The sequence below is a fragment of the Suillus plorans genome (assembly GCF_016647745.1).
Source record: "Suillus plorans strain S12 chromosome Unknown HD556scaffold_3, whole genome shotgun sequence".
NCBI classification, from domain to species: domain Eukaryota; kingdom Fungi; phylum Basidiomycota; class Agaricomycetes; order Boletales; family Suillaceae; genus Suillus; species Suillus plorans.
In genome coordinates, this window is record NW_024537387.1 from 1,199,487 (window position 1) to 1,216,506 (window position 17,020).

Sequence of the window (17,020 nt, forward strand, 5' to 3'; positions counted from 1 at the left end):
TTTCCACGACACTGGCTCACTTCCAGTGTAGATCCAAAGGCATTTGCTCTTCTCTCATGCCTTGAGCAAGCCCATATACCGTTGTGAATACGACCGACAGTTGTTCACTCTTTGTTGGCACATTCATGTTCACCTTCTCTTCCGACCGCAATCCACATGTTTCTGTTGGCATCGTCGCATTCGGTACAATGGCATGTGCATATACTTGCTCTTTTCCCGTTCAAACGAGTGAACTCCCAAGATGTACTTCTTTGCTACACTTTGTGCGATGCCGATGGACGCATGGTACTGAGCCTTACTGACCAGAAGTGGGTCTTTTGTTCTGCGCATCTAAGAGCATCCACTTTCAGAAACTCCTCAAGTGGTCTGTTCTTGCTGCGCACGCCACCTTCATACTGAAGACAGACCCAGGCGAGGACCCAGGTAAACGATTCAGCATCATACGCATACACATGCTCGACCTTGCCTGCCATGGCTTCTGGCGAGGGAAGGTTTACCGCCATGAATGGTACCGCTCCTGTGCGCTCGAGGCCGCTAGGACTGTCTCGTTGACAACGCCTATGAATTGACCATGTAAGCGGTATCCCATGATATTGTTGAGACTGACGTTGCAGTGATGTACACCCCTTTCCCAGAGGGCACGATGGCCTGTCAGAATATTGAATGCATGTACAAAGAGCACGAGGATGAAAGAATACCTACACGTTACCATTTGCCACCACACGGCGAGGAACTCCCTCTCGGTGAGCATCGTCACAGGGAGAAGCTTTTTGAAGATCGTGATGCACAGGGCGCGTTGCTCCGTTCAGCGTCCTTGAGTCCTAGTGTGTGCCTGATTTTGCCGGTCGAACCAGATCATCTCCGTATCAGCATGCCAGTGGCCTAGCACCTCTAATTGATTTTTTTTGGCAATCTTGTAGACTTCATCGAGGATCTGAGGCTCTCTCTAGTGTCTCTCCTGGCCAATAGAGAGATTTTTCATGTGTATTTCCGTGCTGAGCGACCGCCGACAGTGTGCATATTCGCATGACGGGAGGGAGGGTTTGGGAGGTTTGCGCTTTGATTGGAGAACTGCAAGGAAAATGAACTCCATTATAAGGAGATGGTGTCGTGGATGCCCACGGAGATCAATCAGAAGATGGAGTTGTGTGGTTGCGCTTAGATGAGATTGAGTTGTATAAAGCCGGAACCATGCTCAGGAATCGCACTCCCCTATATCTCACTATCATGATGTATGAAACCGAAAAAAAATGCGATACCCAATGTTCGGCGCTAAGCTGAAGCAGCGTACATTGTGGATATGTTCAGATATTTGCGAGGTACCGAAAGTCGTGCGATGGGCAGAGCGAGAGGGGTTAAAGAAGAAGCTTGATCATAATGCGAAGAATGATTCAACGACGGGGGACGAAGCATACCAAACAATTTTCAACCGACACGTTATGCAATGTCGGGAGCGAGATATGCGAACATGTATGAATACGGAGCATGATGGTGGCGAATAGCAAAATGGTGGGGCAATCATGAAGGATGTTGAAGGCACCCGCAAACACGGAGAGTACATCACCAACTTATGGGTGTAGATCCGCCTAACAGTTCAGGAGACATAAGATTTGACCGTTCTCCCGAGCTCTCCTTGGTCGAGGAGACGATGGCTCGGATCCTATGGATGGACAAGCAACAACATCTGTTGAGTGGGCCTTGCCTGCAGAAGTGGATCAGCGCCTCTTGTGTGGTGATCGACAAGTCGCAAGTCTCAGCGCACTACCATTTGACACGACATTTGTCCCATGAGCTCCGATGTGTAACCTTGAGGACTACAGGAAAGTGATTCTAAGGCTCACTGAGGGAGCAGCTGGGTCCTCTTCTCCCACTTTTACTCCATACAAGATCGCACAGCCCGGCTGTGGAATGCAGACGGTGACTTCTGATAAGACATCCTGAATCAGATCCCTCGGTTATTCGTGTATTCAAGCTCAGGAATAAACAGAAGTGTTCGACAAAATGGAAGTTTAGAATCTGTAAATCAGAAACGGAGGCAAAGGCTGCCGATCAGTAAAATTCTTCTGCAAAATTTTCCTGTGCGACGCGCGGGACGCGCGAACGTCAAGACGGACCAATAAAAATGTTCATCACTTAAGGAAATCGCACCCGATAGATGCCAAATGCAACAACCACAGCATAATTCGAGGATGAGTGATTTCGATGCTCCCTGGGTCCTCGTCTCATACTATGTTATAGAAAAGATTGCGCAGTGACTCCAGTTGTTCGGATGCAGAGAGAGATAGCTGAAAAGAACATGGAGAAAGACCATCAGATTCCTTGATTACTCGGGTGTTCAGGGGGACTACTGAAAGTGACTTGTCGTCCGAAGGTTTGAAATTTGGAAATCAAAATGGAGGTAAAGGGCCGCCGTGAAGGTGACAGCTGTACAGCCTATGGTTCTTCAACGCGCCCACAAGCCACTCCTTTGTGGAGTGCCAGCCTGAGAATCCCATGTGCCTCTGTACGAGGTAAAACTTTATACCATAGCAAACCTTGTTTATTGAGATTGCGACCGGTACGTTTTGGATACATGCCAAAGAAAACAAGAGGGAAATCTAGGGATACCGTATGATTTCGAAGATTTGTACTCAACGTCGAAGGTGATTACATAATTGTCGTTGTCACGAACTCGGTAGCGTAGTCAATTTATCGTTTACTGAACCGTGAGTCTGGCTCTGCCATCAACTTCGTTCAACCTACTTATCGATTATCAATTGTGGACCTTGACTTGAAATATCTAATAATGGTGTTTTGCTAGTTTAAAAGCTAGCTCAGGTTTGCGTATTCTGATTCTCAACCCACTTTCTTTTCTACCTGAGCCTCATCATCATGGCCGGCAATGCTGACGCCACCGTACACAAGACACCTCCCCGTAACTCTACCCTGTCTGCCGATTCGGAGGCTGGGCTCAAGTCCACACCACTCGCAGTCGGTTCTGCTGCTGTCAGCGAACATATCAGTACTGTTGGCGTTGAGTACGTCAATTTTTCCTTTTGTTCTCGCCACCATCACCCATATCAGTGAATTTTGCAGAGTCAATGATGTCCGCCCATGGATCGCGAGGGACGTCCAAAACTTTGAGAAGTGTAAGGCAGATACGATACTGCAAGAACTCCTTGCAAGATGCACAGGTTCCTCTCAAAACCTTTCTGTCAGCGAGAAATCGAAGCTACTCGAAACTGCCCTCAATGCTGTTCTGCCTATCTGCAATGTGGGGGCTGTAGCGCAGGAGATAAAGGGACACCTGACTAATTTGTAAGTCAGCATTTCGAGCAGTGCGAAAGAAGACTGACGTTATTGTCAAGTTGTGATATCGAGCGCGAACCATCGACATATGCTCCTTTCGTCAAAGCCGCCAACCGTGCGCTCCGTGAACTAAGCAAGGTGAATGTAGATGGAATACCTGCGTTCAAGGTCGACGACAAGACCAACGTTCTACTTCATGTCAATGATCCAAAGCCCATATACCAGGACCACCAGGACAAACAGTCCGAACGCAAGCCTGACGTTGTCGTTGTCTCTCATCAAACTGCCCTGGGCAAGAAAGCACACGAAACGCAAGAATCCCAGGTTCTTACCGAGACGACGTGCAAATCGCCCAAAGACAACTTTCAATGGACTGATGTTCGCTCGACATTGGAGTTGAAACGCACCCGGAAGTCTCTGACCCATCCGCCGTCCGTTTATAAGACAGATTATGTCGTTCCTTCTCCTTCTGCGCAGTATATGGAATATAAGAAGGACGCGAGCGGCCCTGCTAAGCCAACAGGTTCAACACCTGCTACTGGGTCTGCTCAGACCCCCCACGAAGCATCGAATGAGCGTAAGCTGTAGTATGTCCGTCTTCTACTTTCTTACTGACATGTGCGAGGTAGTAAGACCCTCGTCGCAATTGAGCAGAGGAGTCAAGCGCAAGCGAGGCGGCAACGCTGAAGATCGGACTGAAGAGAAGGAGCCGATAAAACCCCATCCTATCGTCCAGAACGGCCTCTACGTTGCAGAGATGTTCGCGGCTCATATCGCGCGGCAACACGTCATCTCTTTTATAGTGAACAGTAAGTTGATAGGATGCTGTAACCTGGCATCGAACTGACAACTCCTTCCAGACGACTATATTTACATCTGGTTTTGTGATCGTGAAACCACGATTCAAGGTGCTGCCATCAACTTCGTTCAGGACCTTCCACGCTGGCTGGTCTTGCTTCTCATCATGCAGCGGATGGGATACGAGCAGTGGGGCCTTAACCGCGTGTTTGAGCCTGAGCCCGGATTTTCGGGCAAGGTGATGATTGAGGATGCCCAAATTGACCTTGAGTTGGATGTGAAGTCTAAGGAGCGCGTGACTCATTTCGGTATACGCGGACGTGCAACTACCGTATTTCCGGTAAAGAGCGAGGCACTATCAGGTCTGCAGCGGGACCCCTGTTTTCTGAACGAATCCCCTGAACTGGTGGCCAAGCTCTATTGGCCAGAAGAGACGCGTCAGAGCGAGCCAGACATTCTGAACGAGGTCTACAAGATTGCACAAACAGATCCAGATGTGCGAGGCCACGTTCCAGAGCTGGTCTGGTTCCACAAGTTTGAAGAAACATCCACGTCCAAAATCCGAGTCGCACTAGGACTGAAGGACGCTGAACGGGCCGAACAGGGCAGCCGTATCCTGTACATCATCGTATTCAGAAAGCTTATCCCAATCACGACGCTTTCTGGCGAGGAGTTCATTGCCGCATGGTGGCAAGTTGTGAAGTGTAAGTTTTTTTTCCCTCTTCTCCTGCTCTTCATCATTCATCCACGACTCGACAGGCCATCGCGCCCTCTGGAAAGGAGGCGTGCTTCATCGGGACGTCAGCCCCAGCAATCTCATGGTGTACCGCTTACGCGGTCAATTCATAGGCGTTCTCAACGACTACGACTTATCGTCGTTTAAACGCGATGGTCCCAGGGGCCTCGAGCGTACAGGAACGGTACCATTCATGGCGGCAGACCTTCTCACGCCAGACGGCGTAGCAGGCAAGGTCGAGCATGTGTATGCGCATGATGCTGAATCGCTGATCTGGGTCCTCACCTGGGTCTGTCTTCGGTATGAAGGTGGAAACCTCCTCAGCAAGAACAGACCATTGGAAGAATGGCTGAAAGTGGATGCTTCTATGTGCGCAGACAAAAAGGCCGGCTTTTGGTCGATACAGATCAGAAACGTGTGTCCATCCACATCGCACGCAGAGTCCTGGGATCTTGTAAACAAGTGCTTTGATGGGATCCACTCGATTTACCTTCCATCAGGGTACCGCAAACTCACCGATGAATCGGCTTTTCAGTTGTTACTTGAGGGGCCTATGCTAGAGCATGAGAGTCGTAGGCGTACTTATAGTTGAGGTAGCGTGCCTCTCTTACAAATCGCTTTGTAGAATCAATAGTCGTAGGTAGACTCGTGACCAGTCTGTCTAATCGACGGCTTGCCTCATTAGACAGACTGGTAAATCTGGGTTTGAATTTGGATAGTGCGCGGGTTCGTCAGGTAACGTGACAGATAAGTTCTTTTTGGGACAGTAGCTAAGTTCATGTACTGGCGAAACAATTAAATGGTTGAACTTCCCAGTACGAATTGACTGTTGATTGAAAACATGAGTTAAAGTATCCCCTTACACAGCGAAATCAACAGCTTTTCATGTTGGGTGTACCTGCCATAGTGATGCATCATTTGGAGTGTCCTCATTGATAGATATTGTAGATATGCCATATTTCAGACACTCTTTCACCTGGTGAGCTCTTTGTCGCACTCAGTACCTAAAAAGCCAAATTTTGGTCTGACCTGGGTAATCTGGAGGCGTTTCAGCGGCGAAATCGTCATACTGATGGTGTCAGGACGGAGGATAATTGGCAGGATGAGACACAGTGTCTTCCCACAGCCTGTACCTGCTGTTATTACACTGTCGCGGCCGTTGAGTGTTGCAAGAGCAGCCTCCAGTTGAAACTCTCGTGGCACGATCAAAGTTGCTGTAAGGATGTACACAAGCAAGCAAGCACGAAGTGCATCTGTTCTGTCTGTGTTACTGAGTGATTGAATGTAGTCGGTAGGAAGCCGTTCTCCTATCAGCGAGCGAGCGAAGGAATCTAGACTATCTAATGATGCTTGTCGCACTGCTTGAATGACAGCATTCACATCCATTGAAGTTGTAGCGCAGATACATGCATTTGACGCGACGCGTCGCGTCAAATTTCAAAATTTCAAACAATAATTTTAGTATTCACGTCAAAATTTTCAGTTTTCCCATTGGCTACAGATCACGTTACCTGACGAACCCGCGCACTATCCAAATTCAAACCCAGATTTACCAGTCTGTCTAATCGACGGCTTGCCTCATTAGACAGACTGGTCACGAGTCTAAGTCGTAGGCGAGAAGCGGTCTTGGGCACCACTTATGACTTTGTAATGAATAGAATGGTGCAATACGACAATCATGGAGGCTAAGCATACACATTCAAGAACACGTAGTTCCGCGTACCCACTATCACTTGTGCAAGGACAGGCTTTCGGTCAAATCAATTGTGTTTACAGTAGCAAGTCAGTATTCACAACAGGGTTTCAGTTGCTTAATTCCGACTGTAATTTTGCGATGGCGTGTATCTCCATTCTGAGTGGATTGCCCAATCATACCACGAAGAAATGGAAGAAGAGTACTACGTGTCGAAGGAAAGATTACCATATGGCATAAATGTAATTCATAGTAGGTGGTAGGAGGGAAGGACTAGGTAGACTCGTAACCAGTCTTTACTACGTCTGAGATGTTGTTAAGTGTTTGACGTAGTAAGACTGGTCGATCTTGGAGAAATTTGGCAGGCGAAGCGAGGAGTTTGAAATTTGACAGATGCCGGTCGTGCCGCTTTAGGTAATGGTGGTTTGTGTGCAGCGTCGACAACACAAAGTCCTTCATTCACATCGTACAAAGTACTGTATGCCTCTCCAACATCATAGCACATCGAGCAACTGTACTGAATATTGAATAGGGTGATAAAATGATACCATTTAATGCATTCTACCCGCCCATTCCACAATACCAGCCACCTGTTGAACCTTTGCTTTGGACTGTCGACCCTTCGAGCCTGGATCAAGATACAAAAATTGGCTTTGTTTCGTTGAAAGGCTGCTTGTAAAGTCCACTGGTAGATTGTTAATAGCTTCTAGAGCAGCGCACGACAAAGGTGGGACAGAATTGATCAACAAACTCATGGTAGGATATTAACATAGTAGCACACAGTCTAGACGCACTGCTCTACTACTAAAAAGTATCACCGGCACGACCGGCATCTGCTAAAATTCAAACTCCTCGCTTCGCCTGCCAAATTTCTCCGAGATCGACCAGCCTGGCTTCACCACTCGACTTGTCCGTGGTAATATAAGCCAGGCTGGTCACGAGCCTAAGGACTAGGGGCGTGTGAGTGTTGTGCATAAAACATTTGGTCTGATTTCAAGCTGTCATGCGTTAAATGTAATGTCAAGTAACCGTACGAAATATTTTTGCATTTCAAAACGCAAGAGTGACTGCTCGCGGAGAGGGCTGTGTCGCCACGGACAAGACGTAGCATACTGCAGTCTCTCTAAAAATGTAGTTAAGGATCGCAGTATGTAACATCACCGACGACTTACCAGCAAACCACGCACATAAGCTGGATCTTGTAGCTTCATCACATGCTTCCATCGTGGATTGGAACGTTGTGAATGCCTCTCCAATTTTACCCGCCCGCATGAGAGCGCGACATAGTTGCTTGTGGGCGGTGAGCCACAATGACTCAAGATCCCACCCGAAGAGCTGCCAAAAATATGCAGTTCAACATGAAGAAACATCGTTGACTGTATAACACCAACGTACCACGGTAAAATCCCCATACATACGATGAATTGGCGATTTGGAAAAGAAAACGCTAGCCTTGACAGCGGAAGTGAAATGGTTGACAGCTTCAAGCTTACGAGACCAGCTACTCAAGGCAAGGGTGCCTAATTGGACGCGTAGATACGTCTGATGCGAAAAGTGGTATCATCAAAGTCAGCACACACAAAACTGTACTTAATACTCACTTCAACGACACGGCAAGCAAGAAGATCGGTGTCGGGAAAATCAGTGACTAGTTCTTGGACGCGCAGCATTGCCTCATCATGTTTATTTGCATTAAACAGCGCAATAGCCTGTGACTCATAATGAAGCGCGGAGTGTGCAATAAAAGAGCAACATGCCTTGATCAAGAAAAGTAAATGCGTTGTGCTTGCAACACCATCAGCCGATCTGAACGCAAGGTCAAAAACTTTCGTGGCGTCCTGGAACTGCCTTTTCCCGTAGAGGGCAATGCCCTTTGCAATATAGCCTGTTAACGAGGGATTAATGCGTATTGACTATGCCAGGATCAATGTTAGCCTATGTGAAGTGCATGTCGGATGACTTACTTCATTTGCATCTCGAAGTGCAAAGATGGAGTTGTGTGGTTGGGTTGCGATTGATTTGTATAAGGCCGGGACCATTCTAAGGAATCGCACTCCCCGAGTCATATCTCACTATCATGATGTATGAAACCGAAAAAATGCGATACCCAGTGTTCGGTGCGAAGCTGAAGCAGCGTGCATGGTAGATATATTCAAATACTTGCGAGCTACTGAAAGTCGTGTGATGCGCAGAGCGAGACGGTTTAAAGAAGCTTGATCATAATGCGAAGAATGATTCAACGACGGGGGACGAAGCACACCAAATAATTTTCAACCGACACGTTGTGCAATGTCGGAAGCGAGATATGGGAACATGTATGAATATGGAGCATGATGATGGCGAATAGCAAAATGGTGGGGCGATCATGAAGGATGTTGAAGGCACCCGCAAACACGTAGAGTACATCACCAACTTATAAAGAGACAATAATGGGTAGAGATCCGCCTAGCAGTTCAGGAAACGTAAGATTTGACCGTTCTCCCGAGCTCTCCTTGGTCGAGGAGACGATGAGTCGGATCCTATGGATGGACAAGCAAGAACATCTGTTGAGTGGGCCTTGCCTGCAGGAGTGGATCAGCGCCTCTTGTGTGGTGATCGACAAGTCGCGAGTCTCAGCGCACTACCGTTTGACACGACATTCGTCCCATGAGCTCCGATGTGTAACCTTGAGTACAACAGGAAAGTGACAATAAGGCTCACTAATGGAGCAGCTCTTCTCCCACTTTTACTCCATACAAGAAAGATCGCACAGCCCGGCTGTGGAATGCAGACAGTGACTTTTGATAAGACGTCCTGAATCGGATCCCTCGGTTATTCGTGTGTTCAAGTTTAGGAATGAACAGAAGTGTTCGGTAAAATGGAAGTTTGAAATCTGTAAATCAGAAACGGAGGCAAAGGCAAAGGCTGCCGATCAGTAAAATTCTTCTGCAAAATTTTCTTGTTCGACGCGCGAACGTCAAGACGGACCAATAAAAGGACTCGGAAATCACACCCAATAGATGCCAAAGGCAACAACCACAGCCTAATTCGAGGATGAGTGATTTCGATGCTCCCTGAGTCCCCGTATCACACTTCTGTTATAGAAAAGATCGCGCAGTCCAGTTGATCGGATGCAGAGAGAGATGTCTGAACAGAACATCGAGAAAGACCATCAGATTCATTGATTACTCGGGTGTTCAGGGGGACTACTGAAAGTGACTTGTGGTCCGAAGGGTTGAAATTTGTAAATCAAAACGGAGGTAAAGGGCCGCCGTGAAGGTGACAGCTGTACAGCCCATGGTTCTTCATCGCGCCCACAGGCCACTCCTTTGCGGAGTGCTAGCCTGGCGAGCCTTTCGCCTCTGTGCAAGGTAAAACTTTATACCTATAGCAAACAAATGGCAAACCTTGTTTATTGAGATTGCAACCGGTACGTTTTGGATACATGCCAAAGAAAACAAGATACATGATTTGGATTGTAAGAACTTGTTACTTGATTGAACTCAACCGGCGGACTCGGACTTGTCGAAGGTGATTACATAATTGTCGTTGTCACGAACTCGGTCAATTTATGGTTGACTGAACCGTCACGGAGTCTGGCTCCATCAACGAATTCGTTCAACTACTTATCGATTATCAATTGTGGACCTTGACTTGAAATATTTAGCAATGGTATTTTGCTAGTTTAAAAGCTAGCTCAGGTTTGCGTATTCTGATTCTCAACCCACTTTCTTCTCTATCTGAGCCCCCTTAGCCCTCATCATCATGGCCGACAATGCTGACGCCACCGTACGTGACAAGACACCTCCCCGTAACTCTACCTTGTCTGCCGATTCGGAGACTGGGCTCAAGTCCACCCCACTCGCAGTCGGTTCCGCTGTTGTCAGCGAACACATCAGTACTGTTGGCCTTAAGTGCGTCAGCTCTTCCTTCTGTTTTCACCACCATCACTCATATCAGTAAACGTCGCAGAGTCAAGAATGTCCGTCCATGGATCGCGAGGGACGTCCAAAACTTCGAGAAGTGTGAGGCAGATACAATGCTGCAAGAACTCCTTGCAAGATGCACAGGTTACTCTCAAAACCTTTCTGTCAGCGAGAAATCGAAGCTATTCGAAACTTCCCTCAATGCTGTCCTGCCTATCTGCAATGTGGGGGCTGTAGCGCAAGAGATAAAGGGACACTTGACTGATTTGTAAGTCAGTATTTTGAGCGGTGCGAAAGAAGACTGACGCTATTGTCAAGTTGTGATATCAACGGCGAAACATCGACATACGCTTCTTTCGTCAAAGCCGCCAACTGTGCGCTCCGTGAACTAAGCAAGGTGAATGTACAAGGAATACCTGCGTTCAAGGTCGACGACAAGACCAACATTCTACTCCATGTCAATGATACAAAGCCCATATACCAGGACCACCAGGACAAACAGTCCGAACGCAAGCCTGACGTTGTCGTTGTCTCTCATCAAACTGCCCTGGGTACGAAAGCACACGAAACGCAAGAATCCCAGGTTCTTACCGAGACGGCGTGCAAATCGCCCAAAGACAACTTTCAATGGACCGATGTTCGATCGACATTGGAGGTAAAACGCCCCCGGAAGTTTCTGACCCATCCGCCGTCGGTCTATAAGACCGATTACGTCGTTCCTTCTCCTTCTGCGCAGTACATGGAATATAGGAAGGGCACGAACGGCCCTGCTAAGCCAACAGGTTCAACACCTGCTACTGGGTCTACCCAGACCCCCCACGAAGCATCGAATGAGCGTAAGCTGTAGTATGTCCGTTTGCTACTTTCTTACTGACATGTGCGAGGTAGTAAGACCCTCGTCGCAATTGAGCAGAGGAGTCAAGCGCAAGCGAGGCGGCAACAATGAAGATCGGACTGAAGAGGACGAGCCGACGAAACCCCCTCCTATCGTCCAGAACGGCCTCTATGTTGCAGAGATGTTCGCAGCTCATATCGCGCGGCAACACGTCATCTCCTTTATAGTGAACAGTAAGTTGATGGGATACTCTTAACCTGGCGTCAAACTGACAACTCCTTCCAGACGACTGTATTTACGTCTGGTTTTGTGATCGCGAAACCACGATCCAAGGCGCCGCTATCAACTTCGTTCAGGACCTTCCACGCTGGTTGGTCTTGCTTTTCATCATGCAGCGGATGGGATACGAACAATGGGGCCTTAACCGCGTGTTTGAGCCTGAGCCCGGATTTTCGGGCAAGGTGATGATTGAGGATACCCAGATCGACCTTGAGTTGGATGTGAAGTCTAAGGAGCGCGTGACTCATTTCGGTATACGCGGACGTGCAACTACCGTATTTCCGGTAAAGAGCAAGGCACTATCAGATCGGCAGCGGGATCCCCGTTTTCCCAACGAATCTTCTGAACTGGTGGCCAAGCTCTATTGGCCAGAAGAGACGCGTCAGAGCGAGCCAGACATTCTGAACGAGGTCTACAAGATTGCACAAACAGATCCGGATGTGCGAGGCCACGTCCCAGAGCTGGTCTGGTTCCACAAGTTCAAAGAAACATCCACGTCCAAAATCCGAGTCGCACTAGGACTGAAGGACGCAGACCGGGCCGAACAGGGCAGCCGCGTCCTGTACATCATTGTGTTCAGAAAGCTTATCCCAATCACGACGCTTTCTGGCGAGGAGTTCATTGCCGCATGGTGGCAAGTTGTGAAGTGTAAGTTTTTTTTCCGTTCTCCTGCTCTTTATCATTTATCCTCTACTCGACAGGCCATCGCGCCCTCTGGAAGGGAGGCGTGCTTCATCGGGATGTCAGCCCTAGCAATCTCATGGTGTACCGCTTACGCGGTCAATTCATAGGCGTTCTCAACGACTACGACTTATCGTCGTTTAAACGCGATGGTCCCAGGGGCCTCGAGCGTACAGGAACGGTACCATTCATGGCGGCAGACCTTCTCACGCCAGACGGCGTCGCAGGCAAGGTCGAGCATGTGTATGCGCATGATGCTGAATCGTTGATCTGGGTCCTCACCTGGGTCTGTCTTCGGTATGAAGGTGGAAACCTCCTCAGCAAGAACAGACCATTGGAAGAATGGTTGAAAGTGGATGCTTCTATGCCAGCAAGAAAGGCCCAGTTTTGGTCAATAGAGATCAGAAACGTGTGTCCGTCCACATCGCACGCAGAGTCCTGGGATCTTGTAAAGAAGTGCTTTGATGGGATCCACTCGATTTACCTTCCATCAGGGTACCGCAAACTCACCGATGAATCGGCTTTTCAGTTGTTACTTGAGGGGCCTATGCTAGAGCATGAGAGTCGTAGGCGTACTTATAGTTGAGGTAGCGTGCCTCTCTTACAAATCGCTTTGTAGAATCAATAGTCGTAGGTAGACTCGTGACCAGTCTGTCTAATCGACGGCTTGCCTCATTAGACAGACTGGTAAATCTGGGTTTGAATTTGGATAGTGCGCGGGTTCGTCAGGTAACGTGACAGATAAGTTCTTTTTGGGACAGTAGCTAAGTTCATGTACTGGCGAAACAATTAAATGGTTGAACTTCCCAGTACGAATTGACTGTTGATTGAAAACATGAGTTAAAGTATCCCCTTACACAGCGAAATCAACAGCTTTTCATGTTGGGTGTACCTGCCATAGTGATGCATCATTTGGAGTGTCCTCATTGATAGATATTGTAGATATGCCATATTTCAGACACTCTTTCACCTGGTGAGCTCTTTGTCGCACTCAGTACCTAAAAAGCCAAATTTTGGTCTGACCTGGGTAATCTGGAGGCGTTTCAGCGGCGAAATCGTCATACTGATGGTGTCAGGACGGAGGATAATTGGCAGGATGAGACACAGTGTCTTCCCACAGCCTGTACCTGCTGTTATTACACTGTCGCGGCCGTTGAGTGTTGCAAGAGCAGCCTCCAGTTGAAACTCTCGTGGCACGATCAAAGTTGCTGTAAGGATGTACACAAGCAAGCAAGCACGAAGTGCATCTGTTCTGTCTGTGTTACTGAGTGATTGAATGTAGTCGGTAGGAAGCCGTTCTCCTATCAGCGAGCGAGCGAAGGAATCTAGACTATCTAATGATGCTTGTCGCACTGCTTGAATGACAGCATTCACATCCATTGAAGTTGTAGCGCAGATACATGCATTTGACGCGACGCGTCGCGTCAAATTTCAAAATTTCAAACAATAATTTTAGTATTCACGTCAAAATTTTCAGTTTTCCCATTGGCTACAGATCACGTTACCTGACGAACCCGCGCACTATCCAAATTCAAACCCAGATTTACCAGTCTGTCTAATCGACGGCTTGCCTCATTAGACAGACTGGTCACGAGTCTAAGTCGTAGGCGAGAAGCGGTCTTGGGCACCACTTATGACTTTGTAATGAATAGAATGGTGCAATACGACAATCATGGAGGCTAAGCATACACATTCAAGAACACGTAGTTCCGCGTACCCACTATCACTTGTGCAAGGACAGGCTTTCGGTCAAATCAATTGTGTTTACAGTAGCAAGTCAGTATTCACAACAGGGTTTCAGTTGCTTAATTCCGACTGTAATTTTGCGATGGCGTGTATCTCCATTCTGAGTGGATTGCCCAATCATACCACGAAGAAATGGAAGAAGAGTACTACGTGTCGAAGGAAAGATTACCATATGGCATAAATGTAATTCATAGTAGGTGGTAGGAGGGAAGGACTAGGTAGACTCGTAACCAGTCTTTACTACGTCTGAGATGTTGTTAAGTGTTTGACGTAGTAAGACTGGTCGATCTTGGAGAAATTTGGCAGGCGAAGCGAGGAGTTTGAAATTTGACAGATGCCGGTCGTGCCGCTTTAGGTAATGGTGGTTTGTGTGCAGCGTCGACAACACAAAGTCCTTCATTCACATCGTACAAAGTACTGTATGCCTCTCCAACATCATAGCACATCGAGCAACTGTACTGAATATTGAATAGGGTGATAAAATGATACCATTTAATGCATTCTACCCGCCCATTCCACAATACCAGCCACCTGTTGAACCTTTGCTTTGGACTGTCGACCCTTCGAGCCTGGATCAAGATACAAAAATTGGCTTTGTTTCGTTGAAAGGCTGCTTGTAAAGTCCACTGGTAGATTGTTAATAGCTTCTAGAGCAGCGCACGACAAAGGTGGGACAGAATTGATCAACAAACTCATGGTAGGATATTAACATAGTAGCACACAGTCTAGACGCACTGCTCTACTACTAAAAAGTATCACCGGCACGACCGGCATCTGCTAAAATTCAAACTCCTCGCTTCGCCTGCCAAATTTCTCCGAGATCGACCAGCCTGGCTTCACCACTCGACTTGTCCGTGGTAATATAAGCCAGGCTGGTCACGAGCCTAAGGACTAGGGGCGTGTGAGTGTTGTGCATAAAACATTTGGTCTGATTTCAAGCTGTCATGCGTTAAATGTAATGTCAAGTAACCGTACGAAATATTTTTGCATTTCAAAACGCAAGAGTGACTGCTCGCGGAGAGGGCTGTGTCGCCACGGACAAGACGTAGCATACTGCAGTCTCTCTAAAAATGTAGTTAAGGATCGCAGTATGTAACATCACCGACGACTTACCAGCAAACCACGCACATAAGCTGGATCTTGTAGCTTCATCACATGCTTCCATCGTGGATTGGAACGTTGTGAATGCCTCTCCAATTTTACCCGCCCGCATGAGAGCGCGACATAGTTGCTTGTGGGCGGTGAGCCACAATGACTCAAGATCCCACCCGAAGAGCTGCCAAAAATATGCAGTTCAACATGAAGAAACATCGTTGACTGTATAACACCAACGTACCACGGTAAAATCCCCATACATACGATGAATTGGCGATTTGGAAAAGAAAACGCTAGCCTTGACAGCGGAAGTGAAATGGTTGACAGCTTCAAGCTTACGAGACCAGCTACTCAAGGCAAGGGTGCCTAATTGGACGCGTAGATACGTCTGATGCGAAAAGTGGTATCATCAAAGTCAGCACACACAAAACTGTACTTAATACTCACTTCAACGACACGGCAAGCAAGAAGATCGGTGTCGGGAAAATCAGTGACTAGTTCTTGGACGCGCAGCATTGCCTCATCATGTTTATTTGCATTAAACAGCGCAATAGCCTGTGACTCATAATGAAGCGCGGAGTGTGCAATAAAAGAGCAACATGCCTTGATCAAGAAAAGTAAATGCGTTGTGCTTGCAACACCATCAGCCGATCTGAACGCAAGGTCAAAAACTTTCGTGGCGTCCTGGAACTGCCTTTTCCCGTAGAGGGCAATGCCCTTTGCAATATAGCCTGTTAACGAGGGATTAATGCGTATTGACTATGCCAGGATCAATGTTAGCCTATGTGAAGTGCATGTCGGATGACTTACTTCATTTGCATCTCGAAGTGCAAAGATGGAGTTGTGTGGTTGGGTTGCGATTGATTTGTATAAGGCCGGGACCATTCTAAGGAATCGCACTCCCCGAGTCATATCTCACTATCATGATGTATGAAACCGAAAAAATGCGATACCCAGTGTTCGGTGCGAAGCTGAAGCAGCGTGCATGGTAGATATATTCAAATACTTGCGAGCTACTGAAAGTCGTGTGATGCGCAGAGCGAGACGGTTTAAAGAAGCTTGATCATAATGCGAAGAATGATTCAACGACGGGGGACGAAGCACACCAAATAATTTTCAACCGACACGTTGTGCAATGTCGGAAGCGAGATATGGGAACATGTATGAATATGGAGCATGATGATGGCGAATAGCAAAATGGTGGGGCGATCATGAAGGATGTTGAAGGCACCCGCAAACACGTAGAGTACATCACCAACTTATAAAGAGACAATAATGGGTAGAGATCCGCCTAGCAGTTCAGGAAACGTAAGATTTGACCGTTCTCCCGAGCTCTCCTTGGTCGAGGAGACGATGAGTCGGATCCTATGGATGGACAAGCAAGAACATCTGTTGAGTGGGCCTTGCCTGCAGGAGTGGATCAGCGCCTCTTGTGTGGTGATCGACAAGTCGCGAGTCTCAGCGCACTACCGTTTGACACGACATTCGTCCCATGAGCTCCGATGTGTAACCTTGAGTACAACAGGAAAGTGACAATAAGGCTCACTAATGGAGCAGCTCTTCTCCCACTTTTACTCCATACAAGAAAGATCGCACAGCCCGGCTGTGGAATGCAGACAGTGACTTTTGATAAGACGTCCTGAATCGGATCCCTCGGTTATTCGTGTGTTCAAGTTTAGGAATGAACAGAAGTGTTCGGTAAAATGGAAGTTTGAAATCTGTAAATCAGAAACGGAGGCAAAGGCAAAGGCTGCCGATCAGTAAAATTCTTCTGCAAAATTTTCTTGTTCGACGCGCGAACGTCAAGACGGACCAATAAAAGGACTCGGAAATCACACCCAATAGATGCCAAAGGCAACAACCACAGCCTAATTCGAGGATGAGTGATTTCGATGCTCCCTGAGTCCCCGTATCACACTTCTGTTATAGAAAAGATCGCGCAGTCCAGTTGATCGGATGCAGAG

The 17,020-nt window shown here is 47.6% G+C and overlaps 5 protein-coding genes across 5 annotated transcripts; 2 read left to right on the forward strand and 3 right to left on the reverse strand.

The window, feature by feature from the left end:
• Positions 1–254: 254 nt before the first annotated feature.
• On the reverse strand, positions 255–533 carry HD556DRAFT_1225924 (uncharacterized protein; the record flags this gene model as incomplete). Its single annotated transcript, XM_041297045.1, has 1 exon — positions 255–533. A coding segment is annotated over one exon (279 nt), but the record flags the coding sequence as incomplete, so codon positions are not given.
• Positions 534–2,871: 2,338 nt separating this feature from the next.
• Positions 2,872–5,414, forward strand: HD556DRAFT_1437270 (uncharacterized protein; the record flags this gene model as incomplete). The annotated part of the gene is made up of 6 exons (XM_041305680.1): positions 2,872–3,017; positions 3,076–3,297; positions 3,348–3,865; positions 3,918–4,097; positions 4,149–4,790; positions 4,846–5,414. 6 exons carry the CDS (start codon positions 2,872–2,874, stop codon positions 5,412–5,414), a joined length of 2,277 nt encoding a protein of 758 aa, XP_041166722.1.
• Positions 5,415–7,516: 2,102 nt separating this feature from the next.
• Positions 7,517–8,554, reverse strand: HD556DRAFT_1437271 (uncharacterized protein; the record flags this gene model as incomplete). Its single annotated transcript, XM_041305681.1, has 5 exons — positions 7,517–7,638; positions 7,688–7,850; positions 7,911–8,057; positions 8,117–8,428; positions 8,480–8,554. The coding sequence occupies 5 exons, from the start codon at positions 8,552–8,554 to the stop codon at positions 7,517–7,519; spliced, it is 819 nt and encodes a 272-aa protein (XP_041166723.1).
• A 1,564-nt stretch (positions 8,555–10,118) lies between these two features.
• On the forward strand, positions 10,119–12,504 carry HD556DRAFT_1283541 (uncharacterized protein; the record flags this gene model as incomplete). Its single annotated transcript, XM_041299313.1, has 6 exons — positions 10,119–10,408; positions 10,467–10,688; positions 10,739–11,256; positions 11,309–11,488; positions 11,541–12,182; positions 12,236–12,504. Coding segments are annotated over exons 1-6 (1,980 nt in total), but the record flags the coding sequence as incomplete, so codon positions are not given.
• Positions 12,505–14,903: 2,399 nt separating this feature from the next.
• On the reverse strand, positions 14,904–15,941 carry HD556DRAFT_1437273 (uncharacterized protein; the record flags this gene model as incomplete). Its single annotated transcript, XM_041305682.1, has 5 exons — positions 14,904–15,025; positions 15,075–15,237; positions 15,298–15,444; positions 15,504–15,815; positions 15,867–15,941. The coding sequence occupies 5 exons, from the start codon at positions 15,939–15,941 to the stop codon at positions 14,904–14,906; spliced, it is 819 nt and encodes a 272-aa protein (XP_041166725.1).
• Between the last annotated feature and the right edge of the window lie 1,079 nt (positions 15,942–17,020).